This window comes from Nematolebias whitei, chromosome 12, assembly GCF_014905685.2.
Source record: "Nematolebias whitei isolate Nwh7 chromosome 12, NemWhi1, whole genome shotgun sequence".
Taxonomy (NCBI): domain Eukaryota; kingdom Metazoa; phylum Chordata; class Actinopteri; order Cyprinodontiformes; family Rivulidae; genus Nematolebias; species Nematolebias whitei.
Genome location: NC_056509.1, coordinates 9,496,547 through 9,505,799, shown reverse-complemented (window position 1 = coordinate 9,505,799; position 9,253 = coordinate 9,496,547). Strand labels below are relative to the sequence as shown.

The 9,253-nt window shown below is 45.8% G+C and overlaps 1 protein-coding gene across 1 annotated transcript in view; it reads left to right on the top strand.

Annotated features, from left to right (window-relative positions):
* il17a/f3 (interleukin 17a/f3) overlaps nt 1–9,253 on the top strand; it is an 89,391-nt gene that overhangs the window by 510 nt on the left and 79,628 nt on the right. Inside the window, exon 2 of the mRNA XM_037686079.1 lies at nt 216–412. Coding sequence (XP_037542007.1) covers nt 216–412 — 197 coding nt within the window. The remainder of the gene's footprint in view (nt 1–215; nt 413–9,253) is intronic.

Below are 9,253 nucleotides of genomic sequence, written 5' to 3'. Positions count from 1 at the left end.
ATCCATCCCCCCACCCACTCAAGTATTTTTTTTCCTCCCCCCCCCCCCCCCCCCCCCCCCCAGTCAACAACTGCTTGCACTAAGCTGCTAAACTGGTGAGCGAGTAACAGGTATCTCCACCTCAGTGTTGCTCAGGTCTGAGCTCAGAAGCAGCGTCAGATATGAAGTGTGACTTGCTGGTGGATCATCTCAGCTGCTCCTGTCTCTTTTGTCAGGTACTGAGAGTGTTTCTGTTCCTGGGACTCGTCTCCCTGCTGAGCGCTTCCAAAAGAAGCCGGGAGGTCTCGGTGCAGGGGACTGGACCGAGAGGGAGGACTGTGAGACTGGTTCTGGACCCTTCAGTGAAGTCCTACCTCTACAGCCAATCTGCTTTGAACCTTGCCAACGCGTCTCTGTCGCCGTGGATTTACACGTGAGGCTTCACTACACATCTGTTTTTTTACTTGTTGTTTCACAGAATACCAACCTGATCCACTGGACTGTGGTTCCTGTCTCTATTTGCACTGTCGAAACATGGTCCAGTAGAACTAAATGATGTTTCTGTGTACAGAACCGTTGAAGAACTTGTGGGATTAACAGAGAACTGATCTTGGTGCAACTGTTTCCAGTTCATGAGGTTTATGGTTGACCATGTCCAGCTCTGATTTAGTGTCATGTCTTAATGGGATACCTCAGTCATAAGTGGGGTTCTGTGAAATGGTCGGTTTAGTTTGGACCGGAACTAAATGGATCGACGCTGTTTTAAAAAGAACTTGAAGCCAACATCTCACTGTTGGAGCTACGAGCTAACGACTTGAAGCTGTGAGAAAAACTTTCAGTCGCTGTCTCAGAACGGTGAACAGACGCTGCGTCCTCACCACATTTTCAGCACCCACCTTTTGAAACGGCACATTATTTTGTTGTCTACATCGTACCAACCTCAGCCCGCTTTGTACCCACCCTGGCAGCCGCCCCCACCTTTATGATCAATCTGGAGTGCACGTTTGAAACCACGATTGGCAGATTTGATCAGTTCTTTCAGAACAAGTCAGAATATCAGTGTGGTTTTTAGACATTCGAGGCTGCTCCTCTGGTGTTTTCCTGTCAGAGAGGAGCTCAAGAGAAAGTGTCAAAGTTCAGCTCTAGCATTCTTGAGATGGGTTGGAGGTGCTTGTGACAACTGGGCAACTTTTTAGATAATTATTTTTTGAACATGGTCAGAATTTAAGTGACAAGATTGTAAGTTTCTGGTTTAGCAGGCCAAATTAACCCCTGTCCAGACTAAACCTGGTTACAGTCTGGACCAGGCCAGAGTATACCCTGAGGGACAAACTGTCTAGACCAAACTTTACCCCTCCAGGCCAGAATGTACCCATCTAGATCACCACAATCTGGTCTGTTCAGGGTTTATAGATTGAATCAGTCAGTTTTCTTACTGACGAAGCTGAAGCCAAAATGAAATATTGAAAATTCTTGTTTATGACTCAACACAACTGATAATGTGGTGGTAAATTCTGACCTGAGGGGTACAAATTGCCCTAAGCCACAGTATACCTGGGGTATAATGTAGCTGGGGTCCCTGTAGCCCAGGTATAGTCCAGACTTGGGCTGGACTTTGGTCTGTTACACCAGGAATCCCCATAAGCAAATGGAGAACCTCTGTGAACACTTTGAAGACTTCTTCATGAATGCAACAATGTTCAGTCAGGTCATCTGGATGTTTTTTTTTTTTTTTTTTTTTTGGGCTGAGACGTTTCGCCCTCCATCTAGAAGGCTTCATCAGTCTGAGGAAACGACAAACAAAACTGCTTCTCCCCCAACAGCTTATTCCAAAGTGAAAAAATAAACAGTTATGTTGGTGCTAAGATGGTCTCTGGGGCACGCCCTCTCTTCCGGTGCCTGCACTCTCCCTCATTGACAGTCATGTCAAACTGGTTCAAAACAACAAAGTCCATGCTCAATAATCAAGGTATAACATCCAACTGTTAGATTTTATACCTGGATTATTGAGCACAGACTTTGGTGTTCTTCATGAATGCTCTCCACCGGACTAAATGACTAAATGTAGCAGTTTATGCAAAACAATATTTCATAGAAGTTTACACTTTGGAAGTGACTTCGGCCCAGTGGTAGGGAGGTTGACATGATAAGTTTTGATCACCAGCTTCCACAACATGCTGAAAGCTCCCTGGGTACAAACTTCATGTGTGTTCCATTAACACAGGAAGTCCAAACTCAGAAGTTGGAGTCATGCGTTTTCTGAGTTGACCACGTTCCTAACCTAGACCTGGTTGAACCTGTTTTGTATCTTCCTGTGAGGTCTCAAACTCCACGCTGTGTCGTACAGGGCGGCTGTGGCTGAGTGGTTAGAGCAGTCGTCCTCCAATGCAAGAGTTGGGGGTTCGAATCCACCAGCAGTCACATGCCGAAGTGTCCCTGGGCAAGACACTGAACCCCTCATTGCCTCGGATGTGTGTCCCATCAGTGTATGAATGTGATAAAGCTCTGATTAGTCTCTTTAGAATGATTTGTTCAATTATCATTGTATAGATCTAGAAGAGTGCTTTATGAATAGGTAAATGAGGCACAGATTGTAGTGTAAAGAGCTTTGAATATCTTGATAAGCTAGAAATGTGCTATATAGGGCTGCAACAACGAATCGATAAAATCGATAAAAATCGATGATTAAAAGTGTTGGCAACAAATTTCGTAATCGATTCGTTGTGTCGCGCGATTATGCATCTTTCACGGTGCTGCAGAGCCGTTTCGTTTTGTTCACGGGCAGTTCATTGTCAATGCTGACTGACTGAATAAAGTTTGAAAAAAAAAACTGCAGCGCGAGGGGGAGCAAAGCAGTGGCAGTGTTTTTAAAGGAAATTTAAGTAAATTTTACAAATGACCGACGCAGCGAAAACTGTTCGACCCAAGTCCTTTAAAGTGTGGGAGAACTTCACAAAGATAAAAAATGAGAAACATGCAGCTTTGAAAATCGCCAACACGACACGTGAGAACCACAGAGATAAACGTAAACATGTCGGAGTCACGAGCTGCAGCTGATGCATGTTTCACTCCCAACTCGTGTTGCAGGTGAGTCTCTACAATTTAACACATTGTTCTGTTTCAAGAGAGAAAACGTAACGTCAGTCTGTCTGTAGATGAAGCTGCTGTTTGTTTGTTTGTTTGCTTGTTTATCTGATTAATGACGGTGATAGAGAACGTGTGTGTTACTTTTTATTTAATTTAATTGGTACAAGCAGTGTTTAAATGTGATTTATAAATAAATCTAACACAAAGATAATAATTTAATGATTAAGCTTTAACTTTTAATTTGTTGGCAAAGTCTGAAGACACTGCAGGTATGGCAGGATGAATTGCATTTAAACAGGAATTAAAGTAATTTATTACATCTACTCAAATGTGTGTAATTAAGTATTTTATATATATATATGTGTGTGTGTGTGTGTGTGTGTGTGTGTGTGTGTGTGTGTGTGTGTGTGTGTGTTTAATTGCTCTTTTAGCTACTTTTGCCTGAACCTAACACTGTAAGTGAAACAAGGCATTTCTTGAGTTGCTGTAAATTATGCTATAATACATATTTACTGTCTCATTCCAGAAAACAACAACAAACAACAACATCCTTCATGATGGACAGACATCATGGAAACCACAGCAGCAGCTGTCTTCACTGAAACATCCTTAAATGATCGTCACTGACACGAGGCCTCTGTCAATGTTTGAAGACGAAGGCTTCACTACAATGATCCACACTTTTAATCCAGGTTACAATAATCCACACTTTTAATCCAGGTTACACTTTTCCCTCAATGACACATTTTACAAAGTAGCTACATACTGTGCAGGTATAAAGACACATTTGTATATATTTTTGTGTACATTTATTTTTTTAAGCTATTTGACTAACTTTTATTTTTTATTATTCAATATTAGTAACTGAGCTGCTGGTGGGAGAAATATCCGACGGTTGGCCTGATGGCATCACCATCTCCCTCCACGGCCCCTAGGGGCCGGGGGGTGGGGGTGGTGGCCAGAGTCCCTGGTCCGAGCCTGCCCAGCTGGTTGGTGGACCAACCCATGAAGGCTCCTGCTGGATCTTTGCTGAACCGCACAAGGGTAAAGACCACCTGGCCGATTGTGACCCCCAGGCGGCGGCTGCATGCTGGGGTCAGCCGACGGGCACCTTGGATGCCGAGGAGGTGGAGGGGGCATTGCCCTGCTAAGGCTTGAAAGTTGCTGCCTTCTCTGTCGTGCCTGGACAGTCCATTCCAGCACTTCCAAGGCAGCCGAACCGAACAACTCCCCCGGCACCACTGGGACATTACGGAAGGTTCTACGGCATGGCTCAGTCAATGCTGACTGCGCCAACCAGACCTGTTGGCGAGCCTGGACCAAGGAGGACATCACGCGCCCAAGTTCCCTCGTCATTAGTGCAAAGGCCTGAAGCGCTGCATCGCTAAAGCTCATTGCTGCTGTCGCACCACTAGTCCCCTGAAGGGACGCAGAGAGGGCAAGCATGAGGTGGGCCAAGGAATTGCCTAAGCGGCCAGCACGCGCTCCGGCGGCATAGGATCTGCAGAGGAATTCGTCCGTGACGCGACACTGAGCTTGTGGGCACCAAACATCACTGTGCAGAGCTTCCTCTGGTGACACAATGAGAGAATAAACAGCAGGTTCTATCGCCGGCATGCGGTCCAAGCCTGCTGCAGCTGGCTCATGCATAGCCGCCAACACTCGACCATCTGCGGAGAGGCGCGCAAAGAATTTGGGGTCCTGCCGGCAACCATGCAAGTCCCTCAGGAACTCCTCTGATGGAGGGACAGAAAAGGAAGGAGGGGTCAGTTCGCACCTGAAGAAAGCACTTCCAGGGGTGGAGTCTTCTGGTTGTGGGACATCCAGCTGCAGTTGTCTCAGGGCCATACGCATGATGTCCTGCATCGAGCCGTCACCAGACCCACTAACTGCGCTCCGAGAAGAAGAAAGTCAAGCTGTCTCTGAGACTTGAGATGAATGCCCCTCCTCCTCACCTAAAAAGTGAGAGGCAGAGGCAGCCAAGGATAGCACATCTTCCTCTGCAGCCAGTTCAGGCATGGGTGGGTAGGAGAGTCTGTTCGCTGCCACTGGTTCAGTTCCCAGTTGGCGTACCTGAAAAAGGGACTTTATCTCCGCTTATTCAGCAGAGAGCTGCTCCACCCTCGTGGAGAGGCCCCTATCAGACCTGACTCGCTTCTTCCCAGGAGGGGCCACAGAGACTGCGGCCTGACTGGCGCTTCGAGCACCGCTAGCTCAGCTGGTAAGAGAGGACAATTGGGAGAGGGGGTGCGAACGCTCGCCTTCACCAATTAAAACAAGGCCAAAACTCAGAGAGGCTAGCACCGCTAGCTCAGCTGGTAAGAGAGGACAATTTGGAGAGGGGGCGCGAACGCTTGCCTTCACCAATTAAAACAAGGCCAAAACTCAGAGAGGCTAGCACCACTTGCTCAGCTGGTAAGAAAGGACAATTGGGAGAGGGGGCGTGAACGCTCGCCTTCACCAATGAAAACAAGGCCAGAAACTCAGCTGGCTACGTAATAAGCAAACTTTGGAGCACAGTCCAACCGACCATGCGGTTGGAGGCCTCCAGTAAACAGGAGCGGAGCGAACGCTATCGCTAACCAATAGCAAAATATAAGCAAAAAAACCCACTACTCAGTGTTAAATCACACGCATAGTATTCATAAACAACGTCGGGGCACAGTCCAGCCGACCACGCGGTTGGAGGCCTCCCAACAACCAGGAGCAGAGCGAACGCTACCACTAACCAACGGCGAAATATAAGGAAAAACACTACTCACTGGTGTTGAATCACACACATAGTAGTCAGATGCTGTAAGTTGGGAGAGGCGGAAACCGCTGTAGTCTCCAACGAATCAGCAGAAAATACCTTTGAACAGGGTTAAACCATCGCAGCCCTAGGAGGGCGAACACGCTACTCCCGCCGATGGGCAGTCGGGCTTCCGACGACGGTAAAAAGTTCAAAAAAAGGTCCAAAGGGCTGAAGCCCTGAATTGAACCACGCGCAAGAAGAAAAAAGGAGCAGAGCTGCGGATGACGTCGGGCTATATAGCCTCTGATTGGTCATTCGTGTCACACCTGTGACTCCGTTGGTATTATTACTCGAACAGCGCATGCGCAAAGGGAACATTCAGTGCTTTCAGCACCACCCTCTGGCGGTCAGGAGGGATGAAATAGAAAAAATGCCAAATCTTTCTTGTGAGTTCACTCGCTGTGGCAACCCCTGAAGAAGAGAAGCAGCCAGAAGAAACTTTATATGGAGAGAAAATTATACAATTTAAACATCAAAGTCCATGCTCAATAATCCAGGTAAAAGTCCAACAAAGTCAAGTCAGGTCCTCTGGACGAATTCTTGTTGAAATGTTTTTTCTTTCATCCAAAGGACTTCATCAGTATGAGGAGCCACGACAAACTCAGTCGTATAAATAGTACTTTCACATAGTGGGTCAACCAGTTTGATGGTGCTAAGATGGTTTCTGGAGTCTGCCCTCTGCCCCGTCGATCATCTGAGCACCATCAAACTGGTTAACCCACTTTGTGAAGGTGCTATTTATAAGACTGAGTTTTTCATGGCTCCTTGGACTGATGAAGTCCTTTGGATAAAAGATGAAATGTTTCAACAAAAAGAAACCATCCAGAGGACCTGACTGAACTGTTGGGACATAAAATTTAAAAGTTCTGCCTCAGAGTGTGAGAATGAGTGAAACTCTGAAAAGCTCTTTGTTGAATCTGGAAAGAGTAAAAAAAAATAAAAAAAGGCGCCATATAAATGTGGATCCATTAGACTGATGGTTTTAGCATTGCTCAATTATTTAAATAGTTCTGTGATCACTGGCAAGAGCCAACAGCAGCATTTAGCTATAGCACTTCATTGGTTTGTAGCATTCCAGCTGGAATAAGACAACGAAAAGTAACACCAAACTTATGGCAATGTGAACATTTCTAAATGAGTGTTCGCATGGACCGCTACAAAACTTTGGAGACTGAAGCTGTTTGAAGATGGCAGCTCTGGTTGTTCTACCTGTTAGCTCCTCAGATCTGTCAGAGTTAAACAGTTTCTCTAAACTGAGACCACTCAAAGGCTTATTGGTGTTAGGTACGTTAATTATTGTTCCTTGCTTTTGCACAGAATCCCACTTCAGAAAACCTGAACTGTCCCTTTAATCCTTGGAGGTCCCTTTTAACTTTTCTGTGTTCTTGTTCCTTAGGGTAAGAATCCAATTTAACTGCTTTAAGATACAATTGAAAATATATTTTAATTAGTTTAAGTATTTTACAGCTAATTCACAAATTTAAATGACTTTTTTGAATTTTAACTCTTTAAGGCCCTTTAGTTGGGCCTTTTGAGCAAGGCCCTTAACCCCCACCATCTGCTCCCCCAGGTGCCCTGGATAGCAGCTCTCTGCTCCACACAGAGGGCTGTGGTAGCTCGGTGGTCTGTGGTTTTGTCAAGGACATCCAGTGTAAAAACTCTTCACTCCAGCCATGTCTTGATGTGAGTTAGTTCGCTGTTCAGACCCCTAAAGAAAGGAGCAGCCGGAAGAAGGAAGAAAAACGGCCTTATTATATCGTATTTTATTGTATTTTTTTATAATATTGCAGAACAGTTTATGCTTGGCAAACATGGCAAGAAATATGTTAACACAATTACTGGTCTGGCTCGTCTTTTGGACTATATGGGGCATTTTAAATGCTGAGAGTAGGCCATTTGGATACACGGAACAGTGGATTACCTACTCTCGGAATTACCTGCTGACTTTTCAACAAACCAGCACTTCTCCCCCGACCCTTCTCCACAGCTGCCCTGAAATAACCCGGTCAGTAAATCAATCAGGCACAGGTACAGCTAAAAAGAAAATGCGTGGATCCAGAGGAGGAATACGGAACCGGCTTAAAAGGAGGGGCAGCCACTTTCCCTCTCCCGACAAGCACGCTCTCCGTGCGTTCTATAAGGAATAAGATGGAGCAGTTATCTGGACTTTTGAAATATGACAGAGATTTCAGGTGAGCCAACCTTCTATGTTTCACTGAGTCCTGGCTTACGGAGAACGATGACGTCACTGACCTGGAGGGATATACGACACTCCGTTTTGACAGACACACAACGCACGGAGAAAAGTATTGGAGGTGGGTTGTGTATGTTTGTGGATAATCGCTGGGCAGAAAACATGACGATCCATGAGACTGACTGTTCAAAACACTATGAGATAATGACTGTATCCTTTCGCCCTTACTATCTGCAACGTGAGTTCAGACAAATCACTGTTATTCTGGACTGGTTTACGTGCCCGGACCGGACTTCACTTTAGCAGCTGAGCGCATAACTGACAGCTACACCAAGGTGCAACGTCACACTGTGGATGACCCAATCTTCCTACTTGGCGACTTTAATGGTTGTGATATTCCCACTTATCTCCCGAACTTAGAACAATATGTGACCTGTCTGACACGAAAAGACAAGACTCTTGATAAATGTTTTGGTAATTTGGAGGGTGCGTATGTGGCCACGTGTTGCCCACCCCTCGGCCAGTCTGACCATAACGTCATCCACCTGCTGCCAAAATATCGTCAGAAACTGAAGAGGGAGAAACCCACTGTTAAGACTCTAAAAAAGTTAAATCTGGTCCTCTGGACATTCAAAAAAAACAAAACAAAGCAAAACAACAAAAAAATGTAGAAACGTTTCGTCTCTCATCCGAGAGACTTCCTCAGTCTGAGGTGCTGTATTCAGCTCAGTCTCTTAAATAGCACCTTCTCAGAGTGGATCAACCAGTTTTGCTGCTGACAACCAAAACCAGCTGCTCACATGCTCAAGGAGGACCATCAGCCTAACAATGGATCATTAGCACACTGATGGCTGTTTACTATTCACAGAGGGCTGAGTGATACTAGCAATCACAGCATTGTAAGAGGGGGACAATTGAACATGTAGGCCTCCACCCCTGTTTAACGATGGACGATTTCTTTTCACAAAGATGGCCTCCTTTACTCCTCTCTCAAACCATCGTTCCTCTCTATCCAGGATGTGCACATCTTCATCCCTGAAAGAGTGACCGCTGGCTTGGAGATGAGTGTAGACCGCAGAGTCCTGGCCTGATGATGTTGATCTTCTGTGCTGGGCCATCCTTTTGGCCAGTGGCTGTTTTGTTTCCCCGATGTAAGACTGATCACAGCCCTCCTGACACTGAACAGCATACACAACATT